The following is a 20,391-nucleotide window of genomic DNA, read 5'->3' on the forward strand; positions in this document are numbered from 1 at the left end:
CGATAAAAAGAAAAAAACGTGTCTGGGTGGTGTAGTTGGTTATCACGCTAGTCTCACACACTAGAGGTCCCCGGTTCGAACCCGGGCTCAGACATGCATCCTCCACTTTCCTTTTTGACCTTTTACCTCCATCTTTCACTTTCCTTTCCTTTTTTGCTTTTTACCGTCTTAATTTACCTCCATCTTTCACTTTCCTTTCCTTTTTTGCTTTTTACCGTCTTAATTTACCTCCATCTTTCACTTTCCTTTCCTTTTGTGCTTTTTACCGTCTTAATTTCTCATGCATCTGATGAAATTTTGTTGTCATTGCTTCATTATCAAATTGTCACTATCATCTTTTTGTCTACCCATTTATCTATTAATGTCATTTATCACTTTCACTCTTTGAAATTTTTGCCACTCCAATTGAAAACCATCCCCCCAGTTTTGTTTCAGGGATATCATTTCTGAGCTGAATTGCAGCAGTGTACTCCAATTGAAAACCATCCCCCCGGTTTTGTTTCAATTGCTGAGCTGAAGCAGCAGGTGATCTTCTTTACACAGCTACCCATAGAAAAGAACAGTAGTCACGTTTACCAAATCATTTTAGGTGGAATAAAATGATGGGCAATGATGATTTGCCAACAGCCTGTCTATAAATTATTGATGCAACTTCATTTTCCATAAATGCGTTTGCGTGACATGTGCAATCTGCCTATCAGCAATAGTCGCTTCCTCCGTGATACAAGCCTCTCTAAATGCTTCAATCAGATTAACACAGGTCACTTAGGGGTTTAATTTTCGACCGTAGACAAGGAATCTCTACCTTTTTCATCCAATGATCCGACATCCCAAGCTTTACAGCTTAGCTTTTATGGTTTTTCAATGAACCTCGTATAAACACCATGTTACACAACTTGCTTTATACTGATGGAGAGGCATTGGACCCAATCAGGAAAAAAAGAAAGAAAAGAAAACAGTGAAAAAGACAAACGATTCTTTTTGCACGAATGTCCCTGTTTGTTTTCTTGATAATACTTGTCAGCTAAGGAACCAAGCTAATAAGTAATGATCGGGTGGTTTGCGAGTTGTTATATATTTTGCTTGCTAAGAGGGAGAACATTACTCTGCTGATGTTAATTTGAGGGGGTACTTGTGCAGCCATGAAGTTCAGAAGCTTTTGTTTTTGCATCCCGGGATCAAAGAAAGAAGCCAAGCAAGAAGAATCAGATAGTTCTTCCCTCGAAAATAAATCACATAAAAAGTCTCGTCACAGTGGGAAAAAGAGAGAGGATCCAGATGATGGTGAAGGTGGCCTCCAGGGGGCTACTACTACCACAGCCAGCAGTGATGCTGGCATGGCTGCTGCTGCTGCTGCTGCTGTAGTGGTGGGTGCTACTGCAGCACATGCCTCTGCCATGGAAGGAAGTGGTTGTGGTAGTTCTCATGGCGGCGGCGGCGGCGGAGGGGATGGTGGTGGCTGATACACTATATAATATTCTGATGATATAGTTTTGGCCTTTGGCAATCTTGTCATATTGATTTTATAGTAGTTTTTTTTTCTTTCTCTTGTATGCAATGGGATGGAGAGTTTGGGTTTTGTTATTATGTTGATGGATTTTTCATCTTATTTTCTGGTGTTTCCGGTGGAATCCGTGAAGCTGGTGAAGCTTTGCAAGCTAGTTTGGTTTTGATGTGCCTTTGGATCTGTACTATAATTAATTCTTGTTTCAGAATAAGATTCACAATCATTTGAACTTTTCCTCAACATTTCTTCTTCCCCGATAAGGTTGGCAGAGACAATTATTGTAAAAGACCTATTCAGTTCTTATACTTTTTAATTTGGTTTATGTACATTGATTTTAAAAATTATTTTAATTTAATCTCTTCTTTTAACGATATTCAATTTGATTATAAAAAAAATAATATCAGTGCTGACGTGATATATTTTGGCAATATGGCATTGAGACATCGCATCGATGTGTTGACATGGTAATGTCACATGGTAATACCGCGTGATAGATAAAAATATTTTTTAAAAAACAATATTTGTCATTTCATAATAAATAAATTAAATAAAATTATATAATACAGAGATTAAATTGAACAAAATTGATATGCTGAGGGATGACATTGAAAAAAAATTTGAAAAGTACAAATATTTAAGGAGATTATTGATATATTTATTAATAAGTCAAATATTTAAGTATAAAAGATTTATAATGTTAAAAAATATAATAAATATTTTTTTACTTGATTATTTAATTTTAAAATATATACATTAATTTAGTTATTATATTATATATTTTTATTCAATTTAATCCATATAATGTGATAAAAATTTTTAAAAATTTTTTTTTAATTTGCCACGTCAATATTGTCACATTATCATATTAGTATCATGTGCCATTATCATATTATCATGTTCGATGCCACTTGATATGTCACGTCATTAAATGTGTCATGTCATGTCGATATCATATTTTTTAACGATAAAATTAGATATCATCAAGTAGAGAAATTAAATTGAAATAATTTTTAAAATTAATAAATTAAATTATTTTAATTTTAAATATAAAAATTAAATTAAATAAAATTTAAAAATATAAAGACCGAATAAATCTTTTAACTATCAATTATTTGAAGTAACCAACCAACAGAAATTAAACATTTACCTGAATTAGTCAGTGGGGACAACAACGTTTGCTTGATAAGGAAGGTGCTGCAAGCTGGCTTCCATGATTGGCACCTGCGTCTCGTTTTGTCTGCTCGTTAGTACAAATGGTAAATGGATTCATTACATTGTAACAAAATATCATGTATTATCTGATTCGATTAAATAAAATTAAAATAGTAAATTTTTTATATCTCATAGAGTAAGGTAGTTTACAAATATTAATTTTTAACATTAAAGTTTAATTATATATATATATATATTAGTTTAAAAATTTAAAATTACATTTAACATAATTAATACAACACTTATAAAATTCATTAATTATGTTAAATGTAATTTTAAAATTTAATTTTCATTAATAATACATATCAAACTATATTTTAAATTTATTTTAATTGAATATTTAACTAGTGATGTTTAGGATATCGAGATATCAATTTGAGTAAAAAATTTAAAATTTAATTAAGTATTTTATAAAATTCAAATATTCTGTCAAATAATAGAGTTCAAAGGCCTACTAGTTGGCATAATTAATCATTTACTGTAAGATTTGCTTTTGTACAATGTCCATGACACTCTTTTGTTTATAAGACGCCAACGTGCCACAGTCTTACAAAGAAATAATGAATCTCACGTCCTTACGTATTGAATCCACCGTTCCTACATCTTTCTGCCTTTGGGCGGCTTCTGAGTTGGGCTTATATTGGGCTTCATATGGGCTGCATCGATGTTAGAAATGATAATAAATAATAATAATAATAATGAAAACAGAGTCCCGAAGTGCGGGGGATTTTCCTAGTATATATAGGGACATCGTCTCAAATCCCCGATTAATATGTTTCTCTGTTACGTTTAGCTTAACGGGCATTGTGAAAACCCTAGCTCCAAATTTTTATCTTTTGATCTTTTTCTGGTAACGAATACAATGGCGACCCAGCAAACGAAAATTCGATGGGGGGAACTAGAAGAAGACGACAACGAGGATTTGGATTTCTTGTTACCACCAAGGCAAGTTATCGGACCCGACGAGAACGGGATCAAGAAAGTTATAGAGTACAAGTTCAACGACGAGGGAAACAAGGTCAAAATTACGACGACCACCCGCGTCAGAAAACTCGCCAATGCCCGACTCAGTAAGCGGGCCGTGGAGCGGAGGTCTTGGCCCAAGTTTGGGGATGCCGTAAGGGAAGATGTTGGTAGCCGACTCACTATGGTTTCCACTGAAGAGATCCTCCTTGAACGCCCTAGAGCCCCTGGTTCGTTTCTTTTAATTATAAATTATGAATGTTTAGCTTTGTTAATTTCGGTGTTGGTGAATTCTATTTTACTTTAGTTTATGAAAGAAAAAGAATTTTGGCTTACTTTATCTTTTTTTCTTATCGGAATTACTGAATTGTATGGAATTCTGGGTAGTTGAAAAGATTAAAATTTGAGTCGTTTCCATATTTGGCCTCGTTAATTATGTTGTTTGTGCATGGATGAATCAAAATTTAGCTTAATTTATGAATTTTTGAATAGTTTCGCTTGTTAATAGCTTTGAATCAATTGACCAAATTAGTTGGGTTCAAATATCTTGCGTAGTTTTATTACGACGCTTATTCTTATTAAGATAAGTTTTGGAGCTGCCTATAGGTAGCAAAGTCGAAGAAACAAAGGTTGCGGGAGATTCTTTGGCTCAACTAGGGAAAGGAGGTGCAGTTCTTATGGTGTGTAGGACATGTGGTAAAAAGGGTGACCACTGGACATCCAGGTGCCCGTACAAGGATCTTGCTCCACCGGCTGAGGGATTCATTGATAAACCTGCAGCTTCTGATACTGCAACAGCTGCTGCTGGCTCGGGCAAGAGTACATATGTTCCTCCAGGTATGAGAGCTGGAGCAGAGAGAAGCGGAACTGATATGAGACGCAGAAATGACGAGAACTCTGTCCGAGTCACTAATCTCTCAGAGGATACCCGGGAACCTGACTTGCTTGAGCTTTTCAGGCCATTTGGTGCAGTAAGCCGAGTTTATGTTGCTGTTGACCAGAAGACTGGCATGAGCAGAGGCTTTGGTTTCGTTAACTTTGTGAACAAGGAAGATGCCCAGAGGGCTATAAATAAACTGAATGGCTATGGTTATGACAATCTCATCCTGAGAGTTGAATGGGCCACACCAAGGACAAACTAGATTGTGTTTTTTATTTAGGTTTTAGTACTTAAATAAAAATTTTGGCCAGTTCTGTATCTTTTCTATGTCTAGATGTCATTAGGATAGATCCATGTCTTTTGAAGATTTGGTTTTCTATTTAGTTAACTTCTAATAGTATCTGACTTTCTGTGTAATTCTTCTTTTCCTTATATGATATGATTAGTTTTTGCTAGTATATTTTGCTTTGCTTTGATAATGCAGTAGTTTCTCTTTTCATCGGCTCATAGTTCTGCACAAGTAAATCTTGGCCCATAGGCTGCATATGGAGCAGGATTGTAACCATGTAGTTTATTGAAAGCTCATTATACCTTTTCTAGAAATCAAGTTTTACAGGAAGTCATTTTCGGCATTGTCATTATTTTCATTAAATTCATCTACTTTTTGTCAGCTATTGCATCATCTGCAGCAAGCTCCTTTGGTGGCTTGCTCTTATTCATAATAACTGCTAGTTACAACAGAATACAGGGCTAGTTTGATGCAGTTTCTTCAGTCAGAAATACATTGGTGAATCTCGTGCTCTGCTAGTCATTTAGGCCCTGGTGACATCATTCTTCATCCCACAGAAAGATGAAGTGGGGATTTGATACCTTTAGAGACAATGAGGTCAGAGCTGGTGGAAGGACTATTCATGGAGAAGAAGGAGCTGTATTCTGGTGGCAGTTTGAAACGTCCAGAATCACCTGGAAGTCTTGCGTAGGGTGCAGGAAGTAGTTCATTGAACATTGATCCTTCTGCGGTCAGCTGCTCACCGGTTCTGTACTGGATGATGACCCTGTAGATTAAAGGAATGAGACCCTCCATGAGAGAGAGAGGTATAGAAAAGGAGGAGAAAGATCTTGAGCTCGGTGAAACTGCTGCGAAGGGTTAATAAATAGAAGAAATAGGTGGATATTTTGGTAGAAAGTCCATCTCTTACAACCTAAACTGAGAGCTCATTCCAAACTGTTCGTGTGTAAAATAACTCACCAAACATGAATTATCCCTTTTTTAATGTCATCTTAGTTAAGGGTTATGTTGTCATTAGTTGGTGTTTCATTTTCACAGTCCAAGATCAAAACATTCCTCTACAGAAGTATTTACTTTCTTCATCACTGTGGAAGGGGCCACTGCTCTCTTTTTGTTCTGTTTGTTTGATTCTGTCATGTCATCGATTGGATTCCTTCATTCTCTTGATTCACCAAAGAGATCAACGAAGAAACTAAGATCTTTGAGTCTCTGGATCCTCTCAATTCCTGACAGTGAAACCTGTCGAAGATGAAGAAGAGACCAAGCAAACAAATCAAATTCCGAGACAACATCATATTCCACTGCAATCTACACTCAACTCTTTCTAGTCTTTCAGAAAATGATCTGGTAATACCCATTTGGACAATGATAATAATAGAGCACAAGACATCAAAGTTGCCATATACTTGTAAAATCTGGTTGGCTTACATAAACCTAAAACTCAGGGGTGGCTCAATAAGTTTAAAGACCTAAAACGAAATAATCAATGAAGTTTTTTTGTATTGAAATTAAAAAAATTATTAAATTTTTATTCTTTCAGCTTTTTGAGATGCAAAATTTTAATATTTTTTAAATAACTAATACAAAATCAGCAATCAAAATTTTTAATTCAAATAAATCAACTATCACATAAAATAAAAACAATATAAAAATATAATATAAATTAAAAATTAAAGTAAAAAGTCTGTAAATATTAGAATAATAGTACCTAATTGTTAAATGTTTATTGCAAAATACAAATGAGGTTCACGGCTTTATAAAGATAATAACATAACGGATTTCTTGTGTATTCTTTGAAGGAAAATTGAAGTAACGGAAGAAGGAAGAAATAGCAAATTAGAAAAAAGAAATTTAAAAGTAGATATTATACATTAAAAAAGAAATAATTCGTTTTATATAGGAGAAAAAATAATTGTTAGAAATCATTAAATATGTTGATTGGAAATAGGGAAAATAAGTGAGAAAAAAATAGTTATTAAAGATGATAAATACATATGACCGTTAGTTGATTGGAAATAATATAGTATTCTAAAAATTAGAAAGTGATAGAAAATTAAGATTTATTAGACACATAATTAAAAAAAGTGAGAAAATATGTAATTTTATTAATTATTTTTTATTTTTATATTTTTTTATATTTATATATTTTTAATATAATAAATTATATTATAAAATTTTAAGATCTCACCAAATTGAGAGCCTAAAGCCCTTGCTTGAGTGGCTTTACTCAAGGGCCAGCCCTTGCTTACATATACCTAAAACTTTTTAATCAAGTTTGGTTTTTATTCTACGGAGATGCATGTTAATTCTATCACCTAATCTCTCTCTTACTCTAGTTAATACTTAGTACATTTAACAGTTGTATTCTTGAAAATAGAATTAAACAAGTGTTTCAATCTCACATCGGGTAAATAAAGAGATTTCGAAAAAAATTTATCAGTATGAAAATTGCACACTTTATTAAATTAACTTTTTATAGAGAGGGTAATAATCCTATGACACGAACATGTTAGGAAAGATATAAATGGCTATTTTTTAGATGATTTTGTTGGAAAGTCCATGCCTTGCTGCCTAAAACAATGGAGAGCCACTTTCAAACCATGCATGTTGCAAAAAATTTACCAATTGTTACCAGACACGAAACTGTTAAGCATTTTGTTGTAATTTGATTAGCTAAGCGGGTGGGATTTGTCGATGTTTGAGTTTGATTTTCCTTCCTGGAATCGTCACCTGGAAGTTGAATTTCCGTAAACATCCATCTCATGTCTCTTCCAATAAATAAGAAGAAAGGAAACAAATTTCAAAAGGAAACACAGCAAGATAACACACCACAAACGCATGATAGCTAGGAAAATCCCACACGAAAATGGGCCTACATCCAAAACCCTGAAAATAATTCTCATGACACAAAGAGAAAGGAACAAATTTATCCAAAGTAAGGACACTTTGGATACACCCAAACTCAACAAAATTGGGAAATTACAGAAGCAAATTGTATGGAGGAGGAGAGCATGACACATTCTTTTTCATTGTAGATAGCAAATGGGAAATGTTTTGGACTTTTCGTTCTTCAAATTGTCAAATTGCAATAAATGTAATTTTTATTTAATAAAAACATCTTTTTTCCTTCTGTAACGGATAATATTATTCACTATCATTAATTACAATAAAAAAAATTAAATTAAATTGGAGGACGGCAAGTTCGGCCTGCTAGCCTAGTCCTGCATAATGCCGTACCACCAAATAGCCCAAAATGTTCTTATTATCTTATTAATATTCATGCCTAATTTTTTGGTTTACAATATGTTTGCATTTCTTTAAAGTATAATGTAAGAAAAGCAGTATTTTAACTTTATTTATGATTCAAAGTTATATTGCTCTCAAGAAATAACTTGTTATTAAAAAAATATTAATCACAACAATTTGCATCTAATAATTACTAATGAACCTAATTACTCTTTGACCAAATATAAAAGATAACCTAATTTAGTTGTTACCTGGATGAAAAGACAAAATATCTTCTCAAATTAAAAAAATATTAAACACTACTATTAATGAAGATTTATCAAAGATTGTTGTCCTCATCTATGGAATTCTTCAAAACCCACAAATTTGACTTGAAAAAAATGGGCTATATAGAGTATTTATTTTTGGTCTAATTTTTGTGGATCACCTTAAATGCAATAGTTTAATTTTATTTATGATTCAAAGTTATATTGCTTTCAAGAAATAACTTGTTATTAAAAAAATATTAATCACAACATTTGCATCTAATAATCACTAATGAACTTAGTTAATCTTTGACCAAATATAAAAGATAACATAATTTAGTTGTTATGTGGATGAAAAGACAAAATATCTTCTCAAATTAAAAAAATGTTAAACACTGCTATTTATGAAGATTTATTAAAGATTGTTGTCCTCATCTATGGAATTCTTCAAAACCCACAAATTTGACTTGAAAAAATGGGCTATATAGAGTATTTATTTTTGGCCTAATTTTCGTGAATCACCTTAAATGCAACAAGGAAAGAGTACAAAAAAGTTTATTTTTTTAATTTCTGTTTCAATGGGCAATGAAAACTTTCTCTTCTCCAATGGTTACCGTTTTCTTGTAAAGCTTCTGTTTTTGAAGTTTTTGTTTTTTTTACTGTCGTTGAATTCATGTGGAGAAAAGGGCAAGGAGGGGGCCCATAAATAAAGCCCAGATTCCCTTTGACAGTCTGTACTCGTCTCGTGGACCTTGCTTCTCTCAATATTCACTCTCTGTTTGTCTCTTTACATAACTCTCTCTCTCTCGTCTCCAAAGATTTTATTTTTACTAAAAAGCCATTGTGGAGATCACTAGCTTCTTTTCACTTCCAAGCTCTCATGGCTTCTGTTATTGAATCTGGCTGGCTGGTAAAGTTCCCTCCTTTTTGTTGCTCTTTCTTGTTTCTTGTTAAGTTTCTTTTTGGGAACTGCCCATTGCTTGTTTTGGATCTGTCTTTGTTGGGTTTATGTGGTTTTGGGATAACGATAGTTAATATGAAGGTTGGGTTGGTTGGGTGATGGTTATTTATTTCGAAGTTTTTAGTTTTTTTAGCTGTTTTTGGATGTGACGTTCAAGGTACATTCAGATGTTGGATGTCATTTTTGATTTTTACAAAGCAGGATTTGATTAAATAATGCTCTTTGGTTTTCTTTTCTCGTACGAATTGAAATTCATTTTGCCAGCATAGTTTGATTTTTTTTTTTTTTGGTTTTGTTTCTTAAGTATTGCAAATGATTGTTGTGGCTTTCATAACTGGGATGCTGGTAGCTGCAGAATGGAGATTAGTTTGGGTTTTGAATCCAGGTCGCTACTTCACTCTAGTTTTTGGTTAGATTGGCTACTTCATTAGCTCATCAAGGAAATTAGTTTACAATAACAAGTACCTGAAGTTGGAATCCAGACTAGAGCACCTTGTTTGTCAATGTTGAGTATGTGTTGCTTGCAACTGATCAGTTTGATCCTATATGTTAGTGGTCTATAGCAAAGGATCTTCAACAAAACTTTGAATTGTTTTTTAAACCCTCTTCCCTTTTGCTTAGAGTAAAGGCAAATTTGTCTGGTTTTGCTTATTGATTTCACCTCTGGATTCATTGTTTATTAATTTGTTTGAATCATATCATGCCCTTTTTATGCATAGAACAGCAGTTTATGTCATGAGATAATCTCCCTGAAAATCTTCTTTGTTTACCATGCAGTATCTGATCACACATTTCAGTGACTTCCAACTAGCAAGTCTGGGAAGTTTCTTTCTTCATGAAAGTGTTTTTTTCCTAGCTGGACTTCCATTTATATATCTGGAAAGAGCTGGATTGCTGAGCAAATACAAGATTCAGGTTAGTTCATCTTTGCTGCTATAGTTATCAACTGTTATTACTTTCTTAGTTTGTTAGCATAAAATTTGGCAGGGGGGGGGGGGGAAGGGAAGGGGTGTTAGTGACAAATAAATCCTTTCTTTGTCTTTATCTAGCAGAATTCGTAATCAATTAGATTCATTTCTAATTTATGTTTCTATGCAGACAAAAAACAACAGCCCTGCTGCTCAGGAAAAATGTATCACCCGCCTGCTTCTGTATCATTTTTGTGTCAACTTACCACTTATGAGTGCCTCTTATCCTGTTTTTAGATTCATGGGCATGAAAAGTAGTCTACCATTGCCATCCTGGTATTTTCAGGTTCTTTGTATGCTAGATCTTTTTTTCCTCCATTTTTACCCCATTCAGACGTAATAGTCTTGAATTATATTACTTATCCAGCAATATCTCTTCCATAAATTTACCTGAATGCAATAAAATTCTCTGTTTTGGAGCTCTAATTGGCTAGATCCTTTATTTGGTTCTGCAGGAAAGTGGTTCTATCACAGATAATATTCTACTTCATCCTTGAGGATTTCGTGTTTTACTGGGGACATCGAATTTTACATACAAAATGGCTCTACAAGCATGTGCACAGTGTCCATCATGAGTAAGTCTGAATATTAGGTGCTTGTACTAGTACTAATTAAAACTATGAACAATATTGTTCCTTGTAGGTTCTTTCTCATGTGCTTATTGGTTACTTAATATCATATACATTATACAGATATGCTACACCATTTGGACTGACATCTGAGTATGCTCACCCTGCTGAGATATTGTTCCTCGGGTTTGCAACAATTGTTGGTCCTGCCATCACTGGCCCACATCTGATCACTCTCTGGTTGTGGATGGTCCTTAGAGTCCTAGAGACAGTTGAGGCACATTGTGGTTACCATTTTCCATGGAGCCTCTCAAACTTTTTACCTTTATATGGGGGGTGAGTTGTGCATTCACTTGTTTCTTTGCTTCAGTCAGTGTATATAGTTTCATGTTTATGTTTTATCCATCAGCTGTGAAGTAATTGTTCATATCTTCATTTTAACAGTGCTGATTTTCATGACTATCATCACCGTTTGCTTTATACGAAATCTGGCAACTACTCTTCTACATTTGTTTACATGGACTGGTGAGTTTTAGGCATTTATTCTTTGAAGCGTAGCATGTTTTCCATGGTCAGATTGTAGTTTATAGTGGTTGCCTCTAGATTTGTGCCATTGAGAAGTAGATGAATTTTATGGATCTTCTTTCCTGTCCTTTTGTCTGTTGTTCTTAGCCATTTCAATACATTAAGCTTTTGCCACTTTATGGTAAAAAGCCTACTTTTAGAATGAATCTGCTTTTGGGATTTAGTTGCACCAAGAATCCACCTGTTTTCTGAGAATATTTGGTATGGAATGTTTTTTTGAAGTTTCTGTCTGGGGTTACAACTTCCAAGGCATAACCAAGGGAATATTTGTCAATGCCCCCACCAACACTCCTCTGACTTCCTAATATGTTAACTTGGCAGGAGTATTGTAAATTATAGTTTGCACTTGATCACTGGGAACTTTTTTGTGTTGTTTAAACTTCAAACAAACTTGATAGTAGCTGATGCACATTCTAAAGTTTGTCACTTTGGATGTCAAGATGCTCTGAAGAATGTTCTGCATAAAATATTTGCTTTCTTTATGTTATAATTAGTTAGAATCTGATGCTTTTCATGTTAGATGCTCTTGCCCTGTCAATTATTTGCTTGTATTCTATTTAATTTTGACAAGAAATATGGTGGATGAATTGCGTAATTAGAATTCTTGGTACTGGGTGCTGTGTTGTTATTTGTAGTGTGCTCTTTACAACTAATCATAGTTATTATTTCAATTCTGTTTTCATTTGCAACCAACTTCATTTCATAATAATTGAGGGGTCTGGACTTTATATCCTTGTGGTACTATATCATTTTTGCTGTTAGGTTCGGTGCACACTTGAAATGTTTTATCTGTAGCAACAATGTCTAGAAAGTGGCATGACATATACTGACTATGGCAGATCAACATGTATTCTCTCAGGATATTTGGTACTGATAAGGGCTACAGAAAATTGAAAGCACTAAAGCATGATGGAGTTGAAGATGACAGCAAGCAAACATAACGGAGAAAATTAGTTTCAAGGGCTTGACATAGAAGAGGGTTCCTGATCAAGGGCATGTTAGAAAAGGTCTCATTGTGTCCCTGCATCCTGTTGTGCAATCACCTTTTTGTGTTTAATTGCTGTTCGTGTTTACAGCATGTGCTAATGTGGAATAATTGGAAAGATTTCTTTGGACATTTTGTGACCCTTCTGTTCCTAGCATGAATGAAGTTGCTGTCCTATTCTTAACTTTCTTTTTCTTTTCCCATTTCAGAGTATCCGATTTCTCTATGCACTTATTATGCTGGACTCTGATCTCATGTCAATTATGCATATACAATGACCATAATTTTTTCCCCCTTTTTTTGTTACTTTTCAAACCCAGTGGAAATTCGACCTGGCTAAATAATTTCGTGGGAATCACAGCATTTTATTTGCCTGTGCCTATTCATACATTCTGTTTATTTCTATGTATTCCAGTCTAAAACCTAGCTTCAAATTACAAACTAGTTTGTATACTTTAATGAACAGGATTTCCATTGCAGGATTGTTGAATCTGAGGGTGTTGAAGTTTGGCCTGCAAAAGATGCTAAAGCATTTAGGGCCTTAATTCTTCTATGTTCCCTTTCGCCTGGATCAATATCATACCCTTTGCTAGCATGTATCATAGCTAGAATCGTAGCATGGTATAAATAGTCTAGTTTTAGTTTTAGCAGCTCAAATGTCTGTTATTGATTGAGAACTAGTAGCTTGCAACTAGGCAGAATTGGATTTGAGGAGCAGAAAAAGAACTAGGCTAGTTGTGAAGTTGATTTCTTGGCAAAACAATGCATGAAGCCAAGCCAAGCATGATTGTTCAAGATGATGAAATCTTGGAGCCAGAACTGGCACCCTTGCGGTATTTCCTGGAAATTCCCATCTCGGAAGGGTGCAAGAATAAACATCTGTTAGGGTGATGTAAAGCCATTTTCGTGGCAAACCAACCCACACGTACACCTGTGCAAGTTGATCCTACTGACTAATATGGCTTTAGACGAAAAATGGGAGAAGGGCGTCCTCGTGATTCCTTATTCCCTGTTTGGGAGAAGGCTGAATTCTTGTCTCTCTTTTCTTTGCCAATAATTGGAAAGAAAAGTTGATTGGCATGTGATGATTGGACGTAGATGGACGTCCATTCCATCCGATATGTCTCTCACCAAACAAATCCCAACTTTTTCATTAGCAAGGAAAGGAGGCTCTGGTGGACTTTTTCTTTTTTTCATTTTAATTATTTTGGAGTGCAAAATTCGTTTTGTGTTTCTAAGTTTCGTAGGCAGGTACCAGGCCCTGCTTTAGTGTCTAATCTCTTTTATAGAATTTCCAACTCCATATTGGCCCCATTCCTCGATCCTTTGATTTGACACTTTCTCCCCGTTTCTTATCTTATTTATACAATTGCTCTTCAATTTTAAGGTTTCAAACACATTGATTCAATAAATAAATTTATTTGTGAGGCTCATTTTATTTTGTAAGAGCATAATATTTTTAAAAAATCTTTAAATTATTTAAAAATTTTAAATAAATTTATATATTTTTATTAAGATTAATTAAGTTTTTATATTTTTAATTAAAATATTATTTATTATTATATATCACGTGATGTTAACATAACATGTTAACATGTTATAATTAATAATAATATAAAATATTAAAATATTATAATTAATTATAAATGATATGTTAATTTGATATGATAATATATTAATTTAAAAATATCAACGTTAATGTCATGTGGATATAAAATGACAAATAATATTTTAATTATAAATTTAATTTATTTTAAAATAAAAAACAAAAGTATGATAGAACATAAAAAAAGAATAAAATTTATTTAAAGAATTCAAAAAATTTTTAGAACATTATGGTTTTTTTTTTTTTAAAAATAAAGAATTCATAGTTCAATACCAACAGTTCATCATGGAAGAAATAAAAAAAATAACCTCGAAAGACAATGAAAAAATATTTAACTCGAGGTCTAAATTACAGAAGCACATGATAAATGTATGTATACTTTCTTTTATTGAAAAATTATACAGATTGATTGCACCAAAATAAAAATTTATGAGATGAATGAATTCACAAATGTTATAATTACGAACAAAAGCTGACTAATTAAATGTTTATTTTAAATGAGAATTAATACTGATTTCAAGACAAGTATCTAGTTTTAAAAGAAAACGGAAAAAGAAAAACTTGATATTATTGATAAAGGCGGCCCACCACGTGCTCAAACCGAAAACCTTAACATTGCTCATTCATGGTAGGGGGAAATTTCATTTTGGGGCAATGGAACAAGAATAATTAGTGTTCGCACCAATGAGAAAAAGTAATTACAAGTAAGGAAATCATGAATCTTATAATTATTAGATAATCACCATCTTATCCCTAATTAAATTGCTTTTCTCTACTCATCCTTTAAACTCCAAGTTTGAAGAAGAAGAAAAAGAGCTATCGGAAGAGAGAACATTATTAATAAAGTCAATAGTAGTCGTTTCATTTGTCAAAAATAACTTAGTTAATGTTGAAATTGATCAAATAACCTGACTTGGCATGCTATGTCTAGATCTCAAGCCAAATAGATAAGAGCATGATATATTGAGAACAAAAACAACCTTGTCAAATTAGATTCGACAATATTGAATCTAATCTAAATTGATTAGATCTGATTTAACAATTATTGAGTTTTGTTTTATCGTGTTTTGCTTTTCTAGACGGTAAATTAATATTGTGATGGACCATTATTGTCAATGCAACCAATGTCGAGACGTCGACTTTGACAGCTTTGATTCTCTCTCTTACTATTGGCTAAGGTTAAAGATGAGAAATTTAGAAAAAATGATAAAATTATAAATGCAAGTATCCTTTTTAATAATTATATATCAACTTATTCCCCTCCTAGTAATTATTTTTATCTCATTAAAGTGCAAACCCTCAAATATTCTTGGTTCCATTGCCTCATTTTGAAATTCCCCTCTTTTACCAAGGGGAAAATGAAGTCATCTAATGTAAGTAAAGGTTTTGTCTGCTTTTGCAACACTCTTTTGCCTTTTGCCTCTCGTCTGATCATTAATGAAAGGAAAAGAGGGCTAGCCTTTGGTTTATCATGCTGGATTACACCTGTAAATTCCTTTTAGTGGTTGATTGATTGTCTTTAAACCAAACTCACCACTCACACAAATACATACAATGGAAAGAGCTTGCTTTCATCATTTCATGTTATATTCATGCCCAATTTTTTCCTTGAATGAATCTTTTAAGCAATCCTCACATCTTTGTGGAATTTGGCCAACATACGCAATGAAATGATGTGAATAAATAAAACTATTATCGTTTCGGGTAAAAGATTTTCATTTCTTGAAAAAGAACCAACCAACAAAAGCCAGCCTCATTTTCATTTTTTTTTTGGTATATTTTGTGTTTCTAATATCCCATTTTTCCCCCACTATCTTTCATAACTCGATATTTTCCCCCTTCCTCCCAAAATCTTCTCCTTCAAAAAAGGGGCTAAAAATACAATTAGGAAAAGGACCTTAAGCTTTTCACTGCCCATAGACTAGACCCTAGAAAGGCCAAAAAGAAAAGCAGAATAGAGAGAGAGAGAGAGAGAGAGAGAGAGGGGAAAACGATTGAAACTCCGAATGCCTACGTGGCTCGCCTTAGATCCACCACGACTACGCTAACGTTGTCTGTACTATGCCTGGCCAGCGCCAGCTTTGTCAGCAGCATGGACGCGTCAGTGCACGCCTTGTCCGAGATCTCTCCCATTGTGGATCCTAAAACCGCCTCCCGTTCCACTCCTTCCGCCGGCGAATACGGCGGCGCGTGCAGATTACCCTTCCCCCTCAAACACATACGCGCCACCCCGCACGCGGTATCATTCGACACAACATCCCATAAACCGTCGCTCGCAAGGATCAAACAATCATCCTCCGCCGCCCGGTCCGTGATCATAACCTCCGGCTCACAGCTCACGTAAGGTTTCAAGTAGTTATCGCCTGTGTTCGCAGACAATGTTTTCAAGTGAGCGGCGTACGATAAGGAAATGGTGCAATCATGCAATCGTGCGCCAGTGGGTAAGAGAATGAATCCGAAACTTTTACCTATGGCTCGAGACATTGCGAGAACCCCGAGGACCCGAGGGCCGTCCCAATAAATGACCCGACCGCCTGCTGCTTGGATCCGGTTCAGCTCATCCGGACGATCCGGCTGTTAACATGAATCAAAAGAGCTTTAGTCACATTGCTATATTACGGTTTAATAAAAACATTATTTATTTTTCAATACTTCGTTGTTAAAAACCGCCTAAACAAATCCCTGCCGTAGGATTCAGAAGAGCTCATTGTTTCCGCATGATACGCATGAAGATAATGCACGAAAATGCTCTTCCACGTTTTAGCTTCTTAAGCTGTTAACAGCCTAGAAACTAAACGGGTAACCAAAAAGGGCCAGAAAAGAAAAGGGGGTGATTTTGGACACAATCAAGTCTAGTTTCTTAAAGAAGTCGTTTGGTTAACTGGAAACTCAAAAAGAAGGAAAATTGGAAATTTTCGAATCATTCTATCTGTTATCTTGTCTCTAGCCTTAAATCACATGATTAATAAAACATGATTACAGAGAGAGAACGACCATTTTCTTTTTTGTTGGGAGCAGTTTCTCAGAAACCAAACAGGCAAAAGGAGAGAGAGAACGAGCTAAAGTGCTAACCTTGTGATCAGACGATAAAGGAACGGGCTTGCCGTTACGACACAGAACAGCTCTAGAATCACCACAGTTAGCAACAATAATCTTATCAGGCGTTACGATAGCGACAACGGCTGTAGATCCAACAGCATCGCACTCGGGGGACTGTAACTCGCAACGGCAATTAGCTCCAACCACGCCCTCGTTCCACTTGATCACTTCTTTATCCATGCGCGTGAAGCTACGCTCCATCGCACCTTTCCATTCCTCCTCCTCACCCTGCAACTCTTCTTTCACCAGCTCATGTAACCGCTCTCTGCATCTCATCGCCACCTAACAAACAGCAACAACCAAAACCGCCAAAAAATTTTTCAATTTTCCCCATAAAAGAAAAGGAATGACTGATCTTTTTATTTAAATTTTTTAAATTACAAGACTCGTACGTGAGAGCAACCGTGGCCATCGTAGACGCCAAAATAGTGAAACCCAGTGGCCGCAGAGAACTGGCCTTGGCGCTGAAACGACGGGTGAATAGCGACGGCGTCTTCCATGTCTCTTCGCCTTCCACATACCGAAGCGACGCCGAATTTCGGATATAACTCTGAATCGGTTACAGGCGACAAAAGGGAAGGGCTCGAGTGACTTTTCACTATCGCTCCTTTCGTTTTCGATCTTCCGTTTTTAACTTTTACCTTTTGTTTATTCCCGTCTTCATCGGATACAGAATTGTCAACAGCGTTTTCACAGTCTAGAGACAATGAGGCTGTGTAAATTTGGAGCTTCTGGCGTTTCCGGCCGTTCTCAGCCTCTGATGGAGCCACGTCAGTGACGAATTTTATCCGTCTAATCTCCATTCTACGTTTCCTGGCTGCACGTGAACTTGGCTCGCACGGAGCTGATGCTTCGCCTTCGCTCACCATTCCGCAGCAGATCTCCGCCATTACAACAACTAAAACCACCCCATTATCATCAAAATTTCTGGTAAGAAATCTCGAAACCTCTTTTTCTTGCAATTTTTTTTCTTAATTACGCTTTTCTTTTTAAAAAATCAACGTAAAATCGAATGCGAAAATGAAATGAAAAGAACGCTCGCGCGCTCCATTGAGGGAGGCTTTTAAAAGGAAGAGGCTTTCGGTTTCAGTGGGAGGATGGAAGCTCCTTTTTGGGTCGCCACGGGCAGGCTGCCCGTCACCGTCACGGGCAGACCGAAAAGAGGTAGTACTGTTTTGTACCGTGACGCAGTGCTCTTTTCCCTAAATGAACTCATCTTCACCGTTGATCTCACTTCTCCCTTCCCTTTCAAAACCACCACGTGTTGCCTCTAATAGCGTTACCCTCTTACGTGGCCCAATCAAATATCAACAGCGCTATCAGAGGACCTTCCTTTCCTGACACGCATGTGGTCCTTCCCTAAGACGTTGGTTTTTCTTTTAATTGCCCTTTTTTGTGTTTTGAACTTCTTTTTGAGGTGAGATAGAGGAAAAAGAAAGAGTCTCCTCTTTTCGATTTCGAGTTGCTGTCCACGTGTCTCCATCGTGGAATACGAGAATGAGACACGATTTTTTTTCGTCCCGAAATTCCAACTTTATTCGGCTTAGGTTTTCGTGGCCCAATCAAATTTGTCTACGTATCCGTTGCTGATTTTGACTTGTGGGTCCCGACGTCCACATCGTTGACGCTTATGTAGAATATCTAGAGCCCCCTTGGTCCTCAATCTCGAACGCGTGTCTACCCCGACCCGAATCAGTTAATTAATCACTTGACTTTAATTACAACATTTGCCCCACAGAATTTATTATTTTTGCAGTTTGGCCCCCCAGGCCAAGGAAGAGGAACCCGAGCCGCTTTTGAACCTTTTACCGTACACAATTATGAGAGGGGAGGGGAGCATATTTTCAGGTAGGCAGCAACATAATCACACGAACTGGATTCTGCAGGGCACGTGGGGGATTAAGATTGGACAACGTGTGAACTGACAGAGAGGACAGTACGGGATAATGGGGCCACAGGTGAGGTAACCTGTAGACAAAGGTACACGTGTAACGTCAAGCTGGCAAGCAAAGTTGGAAGTAGAAACAGGGGGAGCGGGGGTTGCATGAAGTCGACACATTGGAAAAAAAAGGGGAAATGTTGCCACGTGATTTCTGGGAGTGAAAAAAAAAAATAAAGAAAAACTGAGGACCAGAGACAGAGTAGACAACTAGGGGGAAGAGAAAAAAACCTTTAACAAAAAAGAGTTTACTTTAATCAAATCAAAATGGGGAATGTTTGGTTAGTTAGGTTGGTTTTGGTTTCACGTCCATCTTCTTCTTCTGTGAAATTGAAACCCTACCAAACTTTCTTCTCCAAAAAAAAAAAAAATGATACAAGAAGAAGCGAAATTCCTTCTTTTTCGTTTGTAGGAAAACAGGGCCACGAAATGAGGAAAGAAAGGGGAGTGTATTCCTGTATCGTCCCACGTAAAGGGGGTCGAAGAAAACGAGAGACTTCTCTTGGGGGACGTAAAGGAAGTGACGCGTGACTAAAAGGGTTTGAAAGGATTAGGGAGGTGAGGTGGGAAGGGAGAGAGGGGTACGTGGAGTGAAGATCATGACACGTAGGGGGGGAAACGGAAAAAGAGGGCAGGTGAGTGTGTGTGTGTCTGTGAGAGAGAGAGAGAGAGAGAGGGTGTTTGGCTTAGAAAGAAAGAACTTCGAGGTAAGGGAGATTTGGAGGTGGGGGAGGGGGTACGTGGTGAGAGTAGTTTTGTGCATGTTGGGCAGATTGCATGTAAGCGTAGATTTTAGGGCATGGTTTAGATTACATTTGGCACCGGTGACATAACCCACAGCATGCAAGAAAAACGGCGGGATTGTAGCTGTAGAAGTCTAGGAAGAGGGGTTTTGCAGTTGACACCTAAGATTGGTTGCAGGTTGTATCTGCTAGCCTAGAACAGAGGACTTAAGTTCAGGGAACTGGAGGATTTTGGGGGCTTTCTCCGTTTTAAAAAAAAAGTTGTTGGAGTTTAAAGGTCGTGGAAAATTAAAGCATTTAGATCATCTTTGATACTAGTAATGACAAATTTTTTTCATAAAGTACAATCACTCTGGAGAAGAACATGGAAAAAGAAAAACAAAAAAAAAAAGCAGCTTAAAGTGCTACCCTGAACCGTCTTATTGACAAAAATAATACTGACTACATATATAATACACTTTGTCTGAGAGAAGTGAACTTGCATATATGGAGCTTAGGACTAAACAATGCTAAGCCTCCATTAATTAGTTTAAGTAAATATATTTTGTCGAAGAGCGAATCCCAATGAGAGTTTCCTTGTACCCGAAAGGGATG

At 35.9% G+C, this 20,391-nt stretch overlaps 3 protein-coding genes and 1 non-coding gene across 4 annotated transcripts; 3 read left to right on the top strand and 1 right to left on the bottom strand.

The window, feature by feature from the left end:
* Nucleotides 1-20: 20 nt before the first annotated feature.
* On the top strand, nucleotides 21-94 carry TRNAV-CAC (transfer RNA valine (anticodon CAC)). The gene has a single exon. It is a non-coding gene; the product is annotated as a tRNA-Val (tRNA).
* A 3,388-nt stretch (nucleotides 95-3,482) lies between these two features.
* Nucleotides 3,483-5,020, top strand: LOC18590617 (uncharacterized). Its single transcript, XM_018127018.2, has 2 exons — nucleotides 3,483-3,912; nucleotides 4,289-5,020. Exons 1-2 carry the CDS (start codon nucleotides 3,582-3,584, stop codon nucleotides 4,822-4,824), a joined length of 867 nt encoding a protein of 288 aa, XP_017982507.1. The 5' UTR covers nucleotides 3,483-3,581; the 3' UTR covers nucleotides 4,825-5,020.
* Nucleotides 5,021-9,068: 4,048 nt separating this feature from the next.
* Nucleotides 9,069-12,594, top strand: LOC18590619 (methylsterol monooxygenase 2-2). The gene is made up of 7 exons (XM_007016247.3): nucleotides 9,069-9,252; nucleotides 10,081-10,218; nucleotides 10,402-10,547; nucleotides 10,727-10,846; nucleotides 10,964-11,176; nucleotides 11,285-11,365; nucleotides 12,285-12,594. Exons 1-7 carry the CDS (start codon nucleotides 9,223-9,225, stop codon nucleotides 12,364-12,366), a joined length of 810 nt encoding a protein of 269 aa, XP_007016309.1. The 5' UTR covers nucleotides 9,069-9,222; the 3' UTR covers nucleotides 12,367-12,594.
* Nucleotides 12,595-15,714: 3,120 nt separating this feature from the next.
* On the bottom strand, nucleotides 15,715-18,208 carry LOC18590620 (putative protein phosphatase 2C 24). Its single transcript, XM_018127016.2, has 4 exons — nucleotides 17,508-18,208; nucleotides 17,089-17,397; nucleotides 16,485-16,590; nucleotides 15,715-16,379 (listed from the first exon to the last, which is right to left on the bottom strand). The coding sequence occupies exons 1-4, from the start codon at nucleotides 18,003-18,005 to the stop codon at nucleotides 16,027-16,029; spliced, it is 1,266 nt and encodes a 421-aa protein (XP_017982505.2). The 5' UTR covers nucleotides 18,006-18,208; the 3' UTR covers nucleotides 15,715-16,026.
* Nucleotides 18,209-20,391: the final 2,183 nt, after the last annotated feature.

The sequence above is a fragment of the Theobroma cacao genome, chromosome 9, assembly GCF_053813885.1.
Source record: "Theobroma cacao isolate CCN51 chromosome 9, ASM5381388v1, whole genome shotgun sequence".
Classification (NCBI taxonomy): domain Eukaryota; kingdom Viridiplantae; phylum Streptophyta; class Magnoliopsida; order Malvales; family Malvaceae; genus Theobroma; species Theobroma cacao.